This window comes from Crinia signifera, chromosome 3 (assembly GCF_055691185.1).
Source record: "Crinia signifera chromosome 3, ASM5569118v1, whole genome shotgun sequence".
NCBI lineage: Eukaryota > Metazoa > Chordata > Amphibia > Anura > Myobatrachidae > Crinia > Crinia signifera.
The window spans coordinates 161,269,066-161,289,047 of record NC_139219.1 but is presented as its reverse complement, the minus strand read 5'-3'; the positions used below and the strand labels follow the sequence as shown (position 1 = coordinate 161,289,047).

At 43.9% G+C, this 19,982-nt stretch overlaps 1 protein-coding gene across 1 annotated transcript in view; it reads left to right on the top strand.

Annotated features, from left to right (window-relative positions):
- The window catches only part of LOC146063917 (amine sulfotransferase-like), a 43,947-nt gene that overhangs the window by 11,885 nt on the left and 12,080 nt on the right, over window positions 1–19,982 (top strand). Inside the window, exons 2-5 of the mRNA XM_083176830.1 lie at window positions 19–187; window positions 6,917–7,137; window positions 8,423–8,549; window positions 12,592–12,686. Coding sequence (XP_083032956.1) covers window positions 19–187; window positions 6,917–7,137; window positions 8,423–8,549; window positions 12,592–12,686 — 612 coding nt within the window. The remainder of the gene's footprint in view (window positions 1–18; window positions 188–6,916; window positions 7,138–8,422; window positions 8,550–12,591; window positions 12,687–19,982) is intronic.

Below are 19,982 nucleotides of genomic sequence, written 5' to 3'. Positions count from 1 at the left end.
TCTTTTTATTACATATAGCACCGATTAAACATGGCAGAAATTACTCCAGTGTTTAAAAATTCAACTCTTTATAGATATAAAGGATTTTGCTTTTTAAAGGAACTTATGCCAAAAGAGGTCATAGACTCATTGCAAGATTTTAAAATAAAAGATGATGATGTGTTCATGATCACTTATCCAAAATCAGGTGAGTTTAATATTACTTACAAAACAAAAACATGTTTAAGGCTAATACTGAGAAAATCATGCAAAATGTAGTGAACTATACACAACACTGTCCCCAAGATCTACCAACAGTTCATGATTTTTTTAAGGCTACCTGTGGATCTATAGTAGGAATCAATGCAGCATGTTTGAAAATGTGACAGTTAAGCTGGGTACACACTGGTAAATATATCTGAAGATCAATTGATCTGCAGATATGTTTACAGACAGCTCGGGCATCATGTTTTCCATGCACGCTGCCTGGTAATTCGGGACTGGCATCACAACTGGGTGGGTGCATTTGAATGCGCCTGCCCATTGAACTGTCAATCACCAGTGGCTCCTGCAGCCTGGGCACTTAACATTTCTGTGTGTTTATTTCTTTCCTCTGGAGACCATCATCAGGAGTTCCAACCTTATTAAGCTATATCACAACAGAGCACCGCTGAGACCAAGCAGCATCACCTAGAGTAACAGTGGGGAACGCACTTCCGCGTTTCACCCTGGAACTCATAATGCTTCACTTCCGTTTCTAGTCCTGTATATATAAGGCACATCAGTGGCTAGCTTGACCATCGCTCCAGTGGTGCAACTAAGCATCGTGCAATGGGGTGACATTGTGCAGAAACACCAAAGTATAATCCGCCAAGTAGAAGTGTCCACCAGTTACAATATAGTGGGGCCCTGAATAGATTCCTCAAAGGGCTGGTGTCCACATCATGGAACTATACTGAATTGCATTACTTGCATGGGGACATGGAGCAAGAAAACACCCCCTGGCAACGAGCAAGAAACCCCCCACCTGGCAACGAGCAAGAAACACCCTTGGCAACGAGCAAGTAAACCTCCCTGGCAACAAGCAAGTAACCCTCCCCTATCAACAAGCAGGGAACCCATTATGACAACATGCATGCAATCCCCCTTAGCAACATGCATGTAATCCCACCTGGCAACGAGCACGGAACTTCTGGCAACAAGATTTTAGGTAAGCAGCGCGTATGTGCCTATCAGTGCGATTAATCGCAGTTAATCGCAAAAATTTTATGCGATTAATCGCGATTAAAAATTTTAATCGTTGCCCACCACTAATATATATATAATGTCGATATCATCCAACAAAGATAGACAATCAATCTACACTATACAAATGAAAAATACTAAAAATTACAGTTATCTGCTTATACGGAGCGCACAGTCTGGACCTGCACAGTGGACTATGGGCCTTATTCTATTTCACTCTTTCTGACAAATTCCTTCTTAGATGGACAAATCCATGTGCACTGCAGGTGGGGCAGATGTAACTTGTGCAGAGAGAATTAGATTTGGGTGGGGTTTTACTTCAAAGTGAGATCTATATTGCAGTGTAAAAAATAAAGCAGCCAATAGTTACCCTGCACAGAAAAAATAACTCACCCAAATCTAATTCTCTCTGCACATTTTACATCTGCCCCCCTGCAGTGCACATGGTTTTGTCCATCTAAGAAGGATTTTGTCAGAAAGAGTGAACTACAATAAGGCCCTATGTGACAGGACTGAAAAAATACAAAAATATATAGATAATGTTAAAAAATCTATTCATTTAATTACTGCAACAAATACATTGAATGGGTTGTTTTCATTGAGCCCATTTGGGGCCACCATGTTCAAAGTAAAAATTAATTTTGCCTCAAATTTCCTAACACAGAGTACAGAGTGGTTACCTCCCCTTGGTTATATTGGCACCCAATTGATAATCAGCCTCTTGATGCTTGCTACTTGATGTTTCTTTAGCAGGCAATGTTGTGCTATTGGTTTATTGAGGGCTCCAGTGGTTAAAATTTTTCTAATTGAACTTCGATAGTTTGCCATCCACTCCCTAAATGTGCAAGTGGTCATACCTACAAATACTAGAAAAAGAGAGTTGCCCGTCACACAGGAGGATCATTTTTGATTGTTAGATGTTGTTAGGAGGACCCTTGTTATTTATGTTTGAAAGTTGGTGTGACGTAAGACACTGAGGGTGAGCTACCTGGGACACTGAATTATACGAATTTAGTAGAATAGGAAAGAGTGTCCATAGAGGTGCACCTCAAGAATTGTAATAATGAAATTTAACTTTTATTTCTAAGTTTAAAAATAGTGAAATAAAACCAAACAAAACATACATGAACAGACATACATAATTAAAAAATGATCACCCCGTGGGACCACAATACCCAGATTCCCTGGCTGGTTGAGATTGCGTGATAAATCTCCTGGTGTGTATCCACAATATTTATGACAGGGCTGTGTTTCTGCCTGTTAGGAGAGTGTCCCTGGGTTCAGTTGGATGCCCAGACTGTGCACTGATAGCACACGGATCAATTGATTGTTGGTAATCCAACAGGATCTATTTAGCAATTGGTATACAGCATAAATACACAAGGGCTGCTGTGACAGATATGACCAGTGAGTCTAAACAGGCACTAATGTAGCAAATATGCCTGGTCCCATATACTATCAAAGGATATCCATCAGGGTTGCAGTGTGTAGCGGCACACGCTGGACACGGGTATGATACCCGTTCCAGCCTGGCCGTCACCTGTCAGAGCTGTCACCGACCCCTATCGTAGTAATCGCGCTGTGGGGTAATTTGTAAGGTGTGTTGCAAAACACCACCTCGCTCGCTGGGGAATGCCGGCTCAGGTCAGACACAGTGTTATGCGTGAATACGCTAGGTTCCTGCTACCTGACGGGATCCATGTAATACGGAAACCCAAGGACGCAACGCTGATCTAACACAAATCAAAATACACTTTATGGGGGGGGAAGGGTATTGGGGTGCGCAAACGGGGTGTGAAGTCAGCGTACATTTCGCTAACGCTTCATCAGGACCCTATTCATGTATGTCTTGTTTGGTTTTATTTTGCTCTTTTTAAAATTAGAAATAAAAGTTACATTTTATTAGTACAATTCTTGAGGTGCACCTCTATGGACACTCTACCCTATTCTACTAGACTGGTCATACCTCCATATGCCATCCCACATGAGTAAACCACATGATCAAGAAGACAGTGGAGTTACAAGCGAACCCAAATAGGGCTGCCACCATGTGGATGGGGGAAACTGGACCCAGGAATCAATAAATTGCAGGTACTACAGCCCTTACATTTAAAGCAGCCCAGTTTTCTGGTTATCAACCAGATGTGCCCTACAGGGACCATGCTTTATGACCTTAAGACAGTGGCCCCACATGGGCTCAATGAATAGTTGTGCTTTAATTGCTGTATCTGATATCCATTATGTATTTTCCAGTGCTCTGTGTGTTTAATTGGTGTTTAATTACTGCTTACAGCCTTTATTTGTACTTTACAGTGCTTATATTTTTAAAGTTACAATTACCATGACCTGAATTGATCTGTCTAGTATCTCTCTGGGAAATTTTTAAATGTTTAAAACTGCTACTTTATTGGAAGCCAACAAATTAACCCTAGAATGTCTGTGTGTGTGTGTACATATGGTATAGAATCTAGATTGTAAGATCTGAGACTGATGTGCATGTTCAACTATTCTCTGTAAAGTGGTGCAGAATATCTGTGCGCTATATAAATAACTGGTACTAAGTAAATAATTATGCTTATTTTAGATATTTTCACTGTTTATTTCATATATTATTAAGCACTCCCTTTTTTTCTTTTGGCTATTAGTGGAGGCTGGCATACCTCTCTCCTTGGTTGCCGCTGATATATTTACAATAGAGACCACTGTTCAGTACAGTGCCTTAAGTCCAAATTCTTGTGTTCTTGATTATACCCACTCCCAAAACTAAGTTGGAGACCTGCACCTTCTACCATGTTACTTTAGACAGTTATAACAAGATGGTACACACAGTTACTCAGTATAGACCTCAATGGCCATGGTGGAGCAGGCAAAGATGCCTCCCTTAGGGGCAAATGGATGGAGTCTATGCAGAACCACATTCCTACACAAGGGACATACAGTATTCAAGATATGTTGCAGAGATGGAAGAGGCAAGAAATTCAAGAATGGATGATGAATGGAGATTTAAAGAAGGGACTTAAGTGACAAGAAAAAGGACTTAGCAATAGTAAAAGAGAAAAGAAAAGACATAGCAGTCCTGAAGTGGTGGAAGCCAGTAAACTCTGTCTTAGACATGTTAAATGTAAGTGTTGTTATATCCAAGTAAGCTAGAAGAGACACATTAAGAGATAATATAGAGGTTGGCAAGTAGGAAGAGAGATAGATTTGAGCATCAACAGTATGAAGGTATGATTGTAGCCCAAAGAAGATTATGATTTCACCATAGGAGGAGAAGAGTGAAGAAAAGTGGTCCAAGTACAGAGTCTTAGAAAAGAATTGTAAGTATGGTGAGGAGCTTAAATTGGATTCATAAAGGTAAGAGGACCCAGGCAAGGTGTTGAAATACTTGAGTGTTCTAGGTATCCTACTACAAAATGCATATGCCATTAGGCGTAAATAGTTCCTCCCCAGTGGCCATACACTATGTTCCGCAATACTGCTCATACAACACTAGTTGTGGCCATGGCCGGATTTGTCACTAGACCCATGAGGCACGGGCCTAGGGGCGGCACCTTTCATGGGTGGCAGCGGCCAGGCACCTGCTGCCAATCAGCCTAGCTAGATCAGCTGGCGTGTGCAGTAGCCAAAGTAACGGCTAAACCCTCACAGCCTGCTTGCGTACCTCTGCAGCGTTGCCTCCTGTATGCTCCCTCACGCTCCCTCACATCAGTCTCCTCCAGCATGTGGAAGGGGCAGCGTCACTTCTTATTATTGATTGGCAGCTGGCCAGCCACCTCAGTCTGGGAGATGCGGTGCTCAGTGCGTCTTCCTAGCTAGCTCTGTGAAGGTGCGTACACATGTACAGATTTTTCTGTCCGATCTATCTGGTGGGAGCAAAATCCTGGAAATGTATGGGATCATATGACAATCAAAAATTTCCACCCAAATGCAGGAAAACAGAAAAAAATATAGGTTATATCAGAATGATTTAAACAATTTGTCTGACTGACCACTGTCTGTTTTCAAGCATTTGGGAACAATTTGTTGATTGTCATTTGCTCTCATACATTTCCAGGTTTTTGTTCCCACCAGATAGATCAGACAGAAAAATCTGTACATGTGTACGCACCTTTACTTTTACAGAGCTGGCGTTCAATTACTGACTACTGTGCCTGTGCGCTCAGCACATGTTACACTCTGGGCAGCCTGAAGCTAGAGTCTCATCCCTCCCTCCGAGCAGTGCATACAGGCAGTATTTACTGCCTGCTCACACACTTGCACCGGAAACTACGGAGTCCGTCCACACAGACTGTACAAAACTACTGTGTTACCTACTAGTGTTTTATGTTCCTTACAAGAGGCAAGGAACTTTTCTCCCTGCAGTGCACACAAGTTACCGAGTCCTCCCTCCTCTCATCACACTGCTGCACGGAAAGGAATGTGTCGGGAGCAGACGGTTAACTGTTTGAATCCCTTTTATTAAACAAACAGTAAGTGCTAGTTTCCTTGTGTTCCAGAGCTATTTATTGTGCATACTTTCAAATATTTGCCCAGAACTGGGAGGGACAGTTTGCGTGCCACAGGCGCGTGTGGTTTTTTATTTCTTTTTTAGGGGGGGGGGGGGGCACATATGTATATGGGGGGGGGGGTGGCCAAATATTTTGTGCCTAGGGGCGGCCTGACACTCTTACTGTACTTGTCCTACATATGTTTGACCCTTCCTTTTCCCAGTCTACCTTTTCTAAGATTAGTATGTGATAGATGCAAGTGTTGTGTCAAGAACTCAAAACTCAGTTCGAATGTCGTGATCCAGGGCATTCCTAATATTTCATATTGAAAAAAGCTTTCACAACATTGACTTGGTGATAAAATAAAATAAACAATAGCAAATAAAGCCCATTTTTAAATGTAAAACCTGGTAAATAATATGTGGCAAACACGTGGCACAATAGCATGCAAAGATTATTGTAAAGTAGTACAGGACTTTGTTTTTCATATGATATAGAGATATAGCAGTAATTTACAATCCCGGGTCACGACTGTTGGTACGTCCTGACAGCTGTCACCCTGTCAATGTCCCGCCTGCCATTCGGCAAAAAGGGGGCATGTCCACATAAACGGCTGTGGATTGTCGAGAATGGGTCTGACAGCTTTTAAAGTCGGGCCCGTTCTGTAGATCTGCTTCTTCAATGCTGTCAGTCAAAACAGCATTGTTTCCGTTGGAAATAGTGGCGGGGATTGAATACCCCCCTAATTCCTTAATTTCAATATGGTATTATGTCAGTTTAAAATTTGCTATATCTGTATTTTATGTATGAGCATTATATGGTGAAAACTTGCCTGTATATGGTCACCCAGACTTATCAGAATAAATGATTCTGTTCAAAGGAAATGCCGTTATTTATGTTTACTAGGGTATGGACCAAATGGTCGACCTAAAGATGGTCAACAGTCATTAGTTCGACACCACTAGGTCGGGCACGGTGCCTCGCTGCTCTTGTCACACTATTTTATTGTTGACCTTATGCTTGTGTCGACCTAATAACCTGTTGACCTTGTCCCATGTCAGCCTAGACCCATGTCGACCTTGCAGTATGTCCACCTAGTGGTGTCGACCTAATGACTGTCAACCATCTTTAGGTTGACCAACTGACCGTATCCTTTTACTAAATGTACTGTCTGACCTTTTACTTTATTTCCTTTTATATTAAAGGAACCATTTGGACCCAGCAAATTTTAAGTTTAATCTGCAGTGAAGGACACCGAAATGGCACCGAACAAATTGACACTACTAGCAGAGTACCATTTATTGAGTTTCCTATGGAAAAATTGAATGTTACTTGTGATTACAAGAGTCAGCCATCACCACGTTTATTTGCATCCCACTTATCGCATTTATTTGTTCCACAAGGGCTAAGAAATAAAAAAGCAAAGGTAAGAACAATAATCTTGACCATGTCAGAGGATTTTTTTCTAAGAGTAATTAATGTACTACAATGGCTGCTTTCAACTTCTTAGCATTTGCTCAAATTAGCACAATCATTTTTTTATTTTAAGTTATTAAAATGCAAAAGCATGCACAAATAAATAATTGCTCTTTAACAAAATACTATGAGTTTCTAGTCTAATACCCCTTTCCCACTGCAGCTCTTAAACGGTAATTTGCTGTTTTTTTAGCCTTTTTAAACGGGTAGAGCTGCAGTGGTAATGCTCCAGCAGGGTAATGTCACAGTTGGGGGACACTTATTAGATAATGTCCTGCGGCCAAAACATTCATCCCTACTGACCAGTCAGCCTGGCCAGGGGCCCTGGGGGAGTGGGGACCCCCCCAATAAAGCCTGGTGCTGTCCCCGGTGACCCTGTGCGGTGGTCACTGGGCTGATTGAGTGTAAAATAATAGAATAAACTATTGTCTTTTACTGTAGAACTATGAGTCCCACTCCCAGCAAGCCTCCCCCACATGCTGGGACTTGGAGAACCACAAGTCCCAGCATGCGAGGCATTAAAGGGCCCGCTGGCACTTGGTTCTACAGTAAAAGAAATAGTTAAATAAACACACACTGACAACACAGAAAAATAAAAGTTTAATACATACATTACACAAACACACTGATACTTACCTATCCTTATTGGGGGGGTCCCCACTCCCCCAGGGCCCCTGGCCAGGCTGACTGGTCAGTAGGGATGAATGTTTTCCGTGGGACCTTATCTAATAAGTGTCCCCCGGCTGTGACATTACCCTGCTGGCTGGTTTGGCCTGGGGCTGGTTCTTAAAATACGGGGGGACCCCTAGTCATTTTGTCCCCCGTATTTTGTAACCAGCCCCGGACCTGGAGCCCAGGGCTGGTTATAAAAAATCAGCGAAGCCCTATTTGTCGGGTTTCCTGATTTTTTAATACCAGCCCCAGCTCTTTCAGCCTGGTGCTGGTTACGGCAGTGGGGGGGACCCCACGTCATATTTTTTTTAACCCCCTCCATCTTATTATTATAAACGGGTCTTTAAACGGGTAAGTGGGAATGGGACAAAAACTGCTTTTAAACGGTAATTTACCGTTTAAAAGCTGCAGTGGGAAAGGGTCTTTATGGCTCTTACCCATTTAAAGACCTGTCTTTAACCATTTAGGCAGTGGGAAAGCAGCATAACTTTGAACATATAATCAAAGCAGCCATTAAGCATGTAAGTTGATACTAATCAGTTTTTTTTTATTTTTTTATTAAGGTGATCTATGTGATGAGAAATCCAAAGGATGTCATGAAATCCTTATACCATTTTCAAACCATTGCCGTTCATGCTCAGGAGTCACCAGATTTTAACCACTTCTTTGAGAAGTTTTTAGCTGGTGATGGTAAATACTGTACAGTTTATCCCTATATTTACATTTAGCATATTTGTAGTACTAGAGAAACTGTTGATAATCCTAAAGCCTCATGGTTATGTTATAGCCTTATTCCAAAATGGGATAAATTATTCCCCCCCCCCCATCAAAATTCTACACACAATACCCTATAATGACATTGTGAAAAAAGTTTTTGGCAGTACATAAGGGGTGTGCTATAGGCTACCGACAGTCGGCAGTCGGGATCCCGACAGTCATTAGCCCGACGTCGGGATCCCGACTGCCCATACTCAGACAGCATGGTGAGTGCAACAAAGCCCCTTGCGGGCTCGCTGCACTTGCCATGCTGCGGGCACGGTGGCTCGCTACGCTCGCCACCTATTCTATTCTCTATTTTCAGAAAGTCCCTTTTTTTTCATAAGCGCAACCAGCCGTCCATACAGTACTGCGGCTGCCGGGATCATCTGCAAACTCAGGAGGTACCGGCTTCACGGGGGGGTTTTCTTAAACACAATGCGGGGCGGGGGGGTCGGGGATGTTAACCCTCGCGTGGGGGGGTGGCGGCGGCGGGCTCCAGTGCAATGAATATTTAATGAGCTCATTAAATATTCACTGCGCTGAATTTAGGACCGAGCTTATTGGCTGGGTCCTAAATACCGTTCAGAACCAATTTTGATACCAAAATACCGGGTCTGAAATGGGTAGGACCCTCCATTTTAACCGTTTTACAAAAACGGCTTTTGTAAAATGGTTAAGTGCTCCTGCACCTTTCAGACCGCACAGGTTACCGTTTTAAAACGGTAAAAAATCGGCAAAATACCGGTTTTTAAGTGCGGTCTGAAAGGGGCATAAGTCAATATTAGTAATAGAAAAAAGTATCCCTATTTCAGAGGCTGCTATTTAGCAGTTGCAGATCCATAACTAGACATTTTGGTGCCCGGTGCCAGAACTAACATATGCCCACCAAATAAGTGTGTGGTCTTGCAGGGAATGGGGATTCGGTATCGAATCCCGGCAGTCGGAATCCCGGCGTTCAAAATCCCGACGCTGGAATCCCGACCGCCGAAATCCCGAAACTTTCTCCCTCCGTGGGTGTCCAGGCCCACTGCGCTCGCCACGCAGTGGGCCCGGTGCCTCACTACGCTCGGCATACTAATTTATTCTCCCTCTATGGGTGTCCTGGACACCCACGGAGGGAGAAAGTTTCGGGATTCCAGCGTCGGGATTTTGAACGTCGGGATTCCGACCGCCGATAAATTTACTGAATCCCAGGAATGGGCATGGCTAAAAATAATACCCCCAGGTCAAATGTCACCACAGAGGCACAACTTTGTTAATTTTCCACCACACAATAGTTACACAGTAGTACTCCATATACACGCTACACCACATAGTAAAGCCCTTCACATGCCACACAGTAATACACCTTTTTCATGTTATGTCACACAGTTGTACCCAATTTACTATTTACAACTCACAGTAGTGCCCCTCATTAACAATAAAAACACTAGACCTGCTTCTAGATTAAGTTTAGGCAGATAATGGCTGCAGGAACTGCAATGGTCCATGTTGCTTTTTACATATGAGATCCATGGAAAGTTTAGGCAACATGCCTGCTTTTATCGTAACCACGCGCAAATGGTCCATGATTGTCAATAACGTTACAAATGAATGCTCACTTTAAGCAGCATCAAAATGGTACCTTATCTTTCATGCAGTGTGCCTGTAATGTATGCACAGTCAGATAATAATCAACTATTTGCATAAACTTTAGCATTGCATTGACCCTTGATTTGAATCAGGCACTAGTGATAGTATTTTTTCCAAATATTGACTGTTTAAAATCAACACCCCCCCCCCCCATCCCGCGGCCTAACCTGAACTATACCTAGTACCTAACACTCCCTTCTTCATGTTTAACCTAACCCCCTTGCCGCTCTCAAGTTTAACCCTAACCTCCCCATACTATATGTAGTCTAAACCTAACACACACATATACACACACCCCCACCCTAACTATAACATCTCTGGCATACTTACATTCTGGATGCACACAGGATTCCTGCATCGGCATCGGTGTCACAGTTCCAATGCCAGTCTTCTGACCAGTGTTGGGATTCTGGCCTCGGGATTCCATCTGAAGGAACCCAGAATGCTGATATACGGATTGGGTCCAATGTGAGTGTGTCTATACCTTATTGTTGTCCAAATATTAATGCTGAATAAAAACACATCATGGGTGACATGTAATAGGATGCGTTTTTTAGTAAGGTTCTGAAATTGCACCATATCGCAAGTTTTGAAAGCGCAAATTTTTTAAAGAAATCACAAATGTAATAGAATGCGATTTCGGGTGTGAAAAATGCGATGACATGCGATGCGGCGTGATATTATGACCCGATAATGTGTGCTTTTATGACCAACCGGAATGTGACTGATAGCGCCTTGAGACATTTCTACACTGTTCTAGCATTCTAAAAACTGTCTTCTGTAAGGGGGTGGCCATTTTCTGAGGGTCATTTTGGTCATAAGGAGCCAGGAGGAGGCTAGGAGTGCCGGGACGCAGACTAGTAGATCTGTGGTCCCGACACCTGGCCACGGACACGGCGGCTGGATAAGGCAGGTCAGCGTAATAATAGCCTCCGCAGACCCCGGCGCCCAGATTACTCAGCGCCTCCCTGCCAAAGCGGGGTCTGCGGTGCTATTGTTACACCACTGTCGTACAAGTTAATCTCGAATCACATCCCCCCTCTGCATACTCCTCACTACCCTAGCTGGTGTAGCTTCAGCTTCCTCCACGACTGCTACAATGCCTTCCTCAGCGTAACTGCCTTGGCCCAGGGCAATGTTAAGCAGCATGCAGCAGGCCTTAATGTTCATCACTATTTTTTCTGGGTGATAAATTAGTGGCCCTGATGATCGGTCCAAATGCCTGAAATTACACTTCAGCACGCCAAAAGTGCGTTCCACAACATAACGCGTGGCAATGTGTGCATCGTTATATTGGTGCTGTGAAGGGCCTTGTGGATTGTACAGAGGTGTCATGAGCCAAGGGAGGCACCCATATCCTGAAGTTGTGGTTGTGCGTGTCTTTTTAAATGTGGACTAGAGGACTTTGCTTGGTAATTATACCCATATCAGAGAAACCTACAAAGACTGTGACATCACTAGGAACGTTTCCTTACAGGCGATATAACTAGAAACAGGTGACTATCCAGTGATTTTATTGCAGATGTCAGTGGCCCCTTATTGTTGTTGTTTTTAATCTATTTCTTGCAATAAGCTTATTTCACATATATTTCTTTTTATACGTGTACAATAAATGTTTTTTCATCGAAGGCTCATTGGTATAGTAGCGCTCAGGGCCGATGTAAGGCTTCTCAGCACCCTAGGCAAAACTTTAACCTACTGCCCCCCAAAGAGGCTCCCAAAAATAGTTTGGTCCTTCCAGCCCTTCCCGGGAAGATGGACAAGTCCAATGCTTTCCCTGGAGGCCTCCCTTTTACATCCACAAGAAGAGTACAAGAAAGGGGGCAGTAAAGTAGGGAAGTATGCCTCAAGGAAAAGTATGGTGGTGAGGTCTTATTGCACATTCCTCTTGATTTTTTTGATAGGCAGACTTGGTGGCGCCCCCCAGATCCTGGCATCCTAGGCAGCTGCCTAAAGCTGCCTAATTGTAGAGCCGGCCCTACCTTTTTCTTCTTTTTTCTTCTTCAAAACCACTTATCTCAACCTGGTCGGTTTAGTGTGCGGTTTTTATTAAATTTTCCATTTACAGTTGCAATTTGTATACTTTTAAATGGGAAAGCATCTGGATGCGATATGAACAGCGAATACAAACTGACAGGTATTATGTGCTATTTAAAACAGGAAAAAATGCGATATACTGTATAGCGCAATTCATCTCCTATTACATTTGGATAAAACATTTTGGCAATCTTTTGACTAAAAATCTCCATAGCCATAAAATCTCATCCTATTACATGTCACCCATTATATTTTAGTCCAATTACAAGCGAGAATCAAATTAACTGTAATTTGCTTATCACAGTTTTTGCTGGCAGCTGGTTTGATCATGTTCGTGGATGGCACACGCATAAGGATGATTTTAATATCCTTTTTGTAAAATATGAAGATATGATCAAGGTAAAGTTAAATATCTTTTTTGTATTTGTTATGAATGTTGTCTTCTATATACATTATTTGTAGTAAAGTACAAATATTAATGGCAGCATGAATGTTTTATACAGTACCAAAAGCAATGTCAATGTAACAAACAGTACATAGGTTAAACATACCATACACCAGGGGTTCCCAATCTTTTTTGAATCACGGCACCCTAGGAGTATCAGAATTTTTTCACGGCACCCCTAGACCAAAAAAAAAAAAATTGATGGGGTTTATATGTGATTCTTAGGGTCAGTTATGTTGTAAAGGGCACGATTTGCTTCTGTTTGTACACATTTTATGAATGCCAGCTTCCAGCACTGGTTTTGCTCATAAATAATTAACCATTAATAATTTGATTTGGTCCTGGACCACCAACCCAGGGCACCCCTGCATGTGTCCCGAGGCACCCCAGGGAGCCACGGCACACAGTTTGGGAACCACTGCCATACACTCATAATAACCCAGTGGCTGAATAACATATACAACATAAACAAGGGTTTTAAAAGTCAGTCTCTATCATATTAAGTTTGTTTACCAATGCACTGGTAACATTCAGGGGTACGCAAATTGTTTAAATACTTAGATCATGGATCTTCAAACTGCGGCCCTCCAGATGTTGTGAAACTACAAATTCCAGCATGCCTTGCCACAGTTTTGCTATAAAGGAGTGTTAAAACTGTGGCAAGGCATGCTGGGATTTGTAGTTTCACAACATCTGGAGGGCCGCCGTTTGAAGACCCATGACTTACGGCCCCCATACACTAGCCGATTTTGTCAGTCGGATCTGGCCGAAATCGGATCAAAATTGGCTAGTTTTGATGTCCCCTCAGATCCGAAGCGCGGTCCCGTGCGCATCGGATCTGCGTCGGGTGGTCGGACCTGCTGCACGTCCGACCACCCGACTTGGGACCTAGTGGGGCGGCGCGTCGGTGGAGGGAGCAGGGGGGGCTGGGGACGCTGCGGGGGACACAGGCGGCATAGAGCCGGGCAGGGGGAGCCGGCCGGGAGCTGTCAGTAATGAATAAAAAAAAAAAAGCCCATACAATGAATGGGCGGCCTGTGATTGGCTGCTGAGCGCTCTCTCAGCCAGTCAGCAATTGGCTGAGAGAGCGCTCAGCAGCCAATCACAGGCTGTCCATTCATTGTATGGGCTTTTTTTTTTTATTCATTACTGACAGCTCCCGGCCGGCTCCCCCTGCCTGGCTCTATGCCGCCTGTGTCCCCCGCAGCCCCCCCAGCTCCCACCAGCAGCCCTGCTCGGTAGCCTCCCCCCCCCCCTGCTCCCCGGGTTTTTTACATGTGATAAATCGAGACGATTTATCACATGTAAAAAATGGCACATCAAGTGCCAATCTAATCAAGCTCCCCCGGGGAGCAGCAGGGGAAGCTCAGGGGGAAGTCGGGGGCGACTTGTCCTAAGGACAAGTCGCCCTAGTGTATGGGGGCCTTTAGATGCACAGGTCCGTGATTACCAACAGGAAATTAGGATTACTGCATAAAAGAGTTTATCTACTTATTAAGTGAAATCCAGATAATTTCTGACACAGATCTGTAAAGAATAATCACAAACACAGATAAGTGGACAAATAGACTGTGCATCCAGCTGCTAGATAGTTAATATTCCTACAGGTTCCTCAAAAAACCTTCACCATACACCAACAACAACAAAATGGAATAAACTTATGCAGCGCTTAGAACTACAGATGAGTGACAGGATTCCTCCGATGTCATAGACCATGTAAATGAATGGAAAGAATGTATAATGGTGAAGTACGTTTAAAACATCACACATTTAATAACACTTCCATAAAACATATACATATACATAAAAGCACTGAAAATAAAGTGTTGCTTAAATGGTAATGTGTGGTAATACTGTATATGTTTTACCAGATTTTATATGATTGAAAATAATAAAGTTGTAAAATATATTCTGTATCCATTAAAGTATATAGTACATACCTCTGAAATTAGGGGACGTGGTTTAGCAGCAACGGGCCATTTTCACCACTGTGAATTTTTCACCAACCATGGTCCAGGAATTCCTGATGGCCGCCCATGATAGGCTGGTGGGTGGGCCTAACTCCCAGTCTGTGGGCAGAGCCCCTGATATAAACAGAAAACCGGCTCGTGGCTATAGCATTGCAGGGGTCTCGGAGAAGTACCAAAGGTAGCTGGTGAGTATGTTTTCCTTCAACAGGGACCCCACATGGATTCTACTGGAGAGGAGGAATGAACTACTATCAACATAAGTAAGTATCTTTGTGTATTGGCAATATGTAATAAAGTTTTATTTCTCTGGTGTGTGTGTATATTTATTTAATTATTTGTACTACTGTGAGACTACAAATCCCAGTGGGCCCTTTATTGCCCCACATTCTGGGACTTGTGGTTCTCCAAGTCCCTGCATTCAGTGCAGGCTTGCTGGGACTTGTAGTTTCACAGAAATACACAACAGATTCTTAGTTTTTTTACACCTGGCATCAGCCAGATGGCCACAGCCCAAAGACATCGGGTACAGCCCTGGGCTTCAGCATGGGCAGATAAGTTCTGGAGGGGGCCCCTTCTTTTGGGGGGACCCCACTTCCCCAGGACCCCTGCTCATGCTGACCATTCAGGGGGAGAATGCTTTGGCCAGGTGGACTTGTATAAAAAGTCTCCCCCCGGCTGTGACATTACCCTGTGGCATTGGCTGGTTGAGCCCTATGCTGGTTATTGAAATATGGGGGACCCCTACTCATTTTGTCCCCTGTATTTTGGGAACCAGGACCAGCCCTTCCGCCTGGTGCTAGTTTTATAAAATCCAGGTGAACCCTATTTGTTTTTCTGCATGATTTATGAAACCAGGACCGGCTCTTTGATCCCGGGGCTGGTTATGCTCAGGAGTGGGACCCCACAGCGTTTGTTTTCTTCTTTTTTTACACAAAATCACACTTGTCCGAATATGCGCACATTTTCTAAAAATCGCACATTTTCATGACTAAAAATCACACCATATCGCACTTTTTTTATGCAAACCCTTGCGAGCTGCATCCGATTCCGATCCGATGCCGATCCGATGTTGACTATATCGTCAACATCGGAAAGGAAATCGGACCGTGTGTACACACCATTAGTCTGACTCTAATGTTATATGGCTTTGATTCAGCTACTGTAAGTTATCTCTCAGATATATTCAGTCAACTATTGTTGGGGTTAATAGTGCTATGTTGTACACTTTTTATATATTGTATAGCTGTAATTTTATATAGCAGAATATTATTAACTCTACATGGGGAAAGTAATTGACTGTGTAAATACTATAGGGAACAGTGGGCAAGATGTATTCTAGCAGCGCTATAACACTTCCTGCTTCACCTCATTAACAAGGCAAAGCAGAAAGGGACATCAACAAGATGTATTAAGTAGTAGTAGTAGTAGTAGTACGTTTATTTATAAGGCGCCACAAAGTGTCCGCAGCGCCGTACATAGCAAACAAAAAAGAACAAATTACAAGGTAACGTACAGGGTGTGTAGAAAGATACAGTATAAATAGGGGTATAGCTGGTAGAACTAAAATCAGCATCAGTTCAGAAGTAGGTGTCAAAATAGTCAAGGAGACCGAAGATGAAGTAGAGGAAGAGAAGTACAGGACAGTAGCACAGGTGAGGTAATGAGGTAGGGTGAGTACGTGAGGAAGGAGGGCCCTGCTCATAAGAGTTAACATACTAAAAATAGGTGGGTGGACGAACGAAATACAATAGGATAAGTAGGAACGGAGGGGAACGGAGGCAGGATAGGAGGATCAAAAGAGGTTAGGAGGAGGGATAGGCTAGTCGAAAAAAGTGGGTTTTGAGGGAGCGCTTGAAGGAGGTAAGGGAATCAGATAGCCTGATGGGTGGCGGGAGGTTGTTCCAGTGCAGGGGGGCAGCGCGAGAGAAATCTTGGACACGGGAGTGGGAGGAGGTGATAAGGTGAGAGGTCAGTCGGCGGTCAGCGATGGAGCGAAGAGGACGGGAGGGAGTGTGGATAGAGATCAGTGAAGAGAGGTAGGGAGCTGTGGAGGAGGAGAGAGCCTTGTAGGTGGTGGTGAGGAGTTTAAAGAGAACTCGGAAAGGAATGGGGAGCCAGTGAAGAGATAAACAGAGGGGGGAGGCGGAGGTAGAGCGGCGGGAGAGGAAGATGAGCCTAGCAGCAGCGTTAAGAATAGATTGGAGAGGTGCGAGGCGGGTGAGAGGTAGCCCAGAGAGAAGGATGTTGCAGTAGTCAAGGCGGGAGATGACAAGAGAGTGAATGAGAATTTTGGTCGCGTCAGTGGAGAGGAATGGTCTGATGCGTGAGATGTTGCGTAGGTGAAAGCGGCAAGACTGTGAGAGAGCACGAATGTGGGGGGTGAAAGAGAGGGAGGAGTCAATGATGACACCGAGGCAGCGCGTTTGGTCGGTGGACGTGATCTCGGTTTCACCAATGCTGATGGAGATAGTGGGAGAAGAGGGGATGTTCGGGGGATGGAAGATTAGAAGTTCAGTTTTAGCCATGTTTAGTTTCAGGAAGCGTTGGGTCATCCAGGCTGAGATGGCCGTGAGGCATTCGGAGACCTTGGACAGAATTAACATCTTGTCTGCCAAAGCGGGGGAGCGCAAACTCACGCCTCTGGTGATGTCCCTTTGAGGAGACACTGACACGCTGTCTCCTTTTCCCCTAGCTGACTGTACCGGGCATGCACAATGTCTCGCTACTCACATGACATAGTGCCCCTGTCATTTACCGAATGGCGACTGCTTCTTACATGGGGGAGAAGCTGTATCAGGGCACATACTTCTCTGCACATCATTAGCGGAATAGTACAATATACAATGCACTGTTTTAACTTTATTAAGTATGCGCAATTGTGTGGTATCGTGGGCTAGTCCTGTTATAATCACGAACCACAAAATATCTCCCATCTCGACCACTCCGCTCTGCACAAGATTTGCGTCTCTCTTCTGAATGGATCACTAGCTCCTATTCACTATTACAGGACTTTCATCGGGCTGCTCCCATCCTATGGAATGCCCTTCAACGCACAATAAGACTCTCCTCTAGCCTCCAAACTTTCAAGCGTTCCCTGAAAACTCACCTCTTCAGGCAAGCCCATCATATTTAAGTTCTACACGCATAACCCTCTGAGGCACTTACTGTATGTATTATATAGCTTCCCTTCTGGACTTGTAACTTAGTGGAACTGCTATGCTATTACTGGTGCCTGTCCTTGTGTTTCCCTCCAATATCCCTATAGATTGTAAGCTTGCAGCAGGGCCCTCTAACCCCCAATTCTGTCTGTTGTTACCCAGTTTGTTTTATCACTGTCTACTATTGTAAAGCGCAACGGAATCTGCTGCGCTATATAAGAAACTGTAAATAAATAAATAAATTATCCTAAAGGCTGGAGTATTTCCTCCTCACACAAGGCCATGCAATGGCCGTGCACCCAATCTGATGAACAATTACATTCTTGACACACAATCTGTTTACCTGCAATATATGGAAAATGATCTTCACAATACACTTACTATTATGTGCAATAGCTGTATAAATTCACTAGACTTTATCTTAACTCAATAGTCTGGTGCTAGCTAGACTTATACTTTGGCTATGCTCATGGAAAGTGGACGTGGAGTCCAAGCAGGCCTTACAGGTGTTACCCTTTTCAGGGGACACCCTCTTTGGGGAGGTGCTAAATAAGATTGTAGCCTCCCTGGCAGCAGCCAAGATGGCATGCCTTCCGTCTGCTTCTATCACGAACTAGGCAAAAGTTAGCACTTTTTGCCCCTTTTGTCCTTCTGGAAAAAGGGACAGGTGTTTGGCAGACAGGCAGGAAAAGCCAAGTCAGCCAAACCTAAACCAAGGCAATCCTGGGAAGCTAGATAGGCAACTCCTAAGACTGACAAGCCCGCCGCCTGACGGTGCAGGCCTCCTTTGGAGGCCCATGTGGGGTCGACTTCTCTTCTACGCAGAGGAATGGCTCAGGACGATATCCGCAGCCTGGGTGACCTAGCATGGTTATAGGGGAGAGGAGCCAGACATGATGGGAAGCCTGAAAGCTTTGGAGAATGTGTGTGTGGTCCTCAGGATCAGCCTACAACCCCAATGTTAGAAAGGGAGTTAACCGAAGGTAGGTTTTACCATAACTCCTGTTTTTCTATTAGGTTTTTCTATCACTGTCAAAGCAGCTTTAAAAATACAAAAATAAATACAGTATGTGATCTATAATTTTATTGTCAATTTAGGATTATTCATGAATTGTTGTAATATGCTTATCTTGTTTATCGCACATTGCTTTCATATATTTATATACATTTGTATACCGGTACTCCACTACACCCAATGTGCCCAGATGCCCCTCCTTGGATATGATCAGCTGGAGACATGGACATTGTCATTCTTCTTGGGAATGTCATTGAGAGTTCTACCTAATGTCAGATCTATTTCTCTCTCTTGATATCTATATGTCTGTAAAAAAAATACAAATGACTAAAGCTGGGTACACATCTTTACAATTGTCGGGCCTTTCTTCCATTCTGGGTTGGACGGCCGTTCAATTGTATAGCTGTCCCGACTCCCTCTGTACGATCGATAAACTGACAAAAACGGTCTTGTCCTTCCATACTCGGTCAGTCTAAGGGTATTTGCTGTTTAATTTTCATCCAACAGGATGGGCCCATATCGGAACAAAAGTGCAGTGTGTACGCACGTTTGATCGATATGCTGGCCGTTCTTGCGACTATACTGCCAAAGCTGGAACTCCCATGTGGGCGTTCCATAGCTGCATGATCTCTCCTACAGCTCAAGAAGCATTCACATCTCCCCATGTTTATGGGCACTAGTCACCTAGTCACCTACCTAGTCACTTTCCGGTATCTGTACATAGTCACCCTGCCGGCTGCTATAAAGATGTGGAAAGTGACTACCTAGTCACTTTGCGGTATCTGTCCGTAGTCACACTGCCGGCTGCTATAAAGATGCAGTACGTGACTACCCAGTCAGTTTGCCGTATCTGTCCCTAGTCACCCTGCCGGCTGCTACAAAGATGCAGTAAGCGACTATGCCCTTAACCCAGCCCATTATGATAATTATGTTTATATATATATATCGTGTCAAAAGCCCAAATCGGGAGAGTGTGTACCGTGGTACAATCTTTTTCTTGCGACTGTTTGGACGGGAGTACATCAGACGTCGCAAGTAAAATTGTACAGGTGTGTACACGCGTATCGGCTGTTTGTGGACGGTCCGTCACGTCTATGGTCGGTTGAA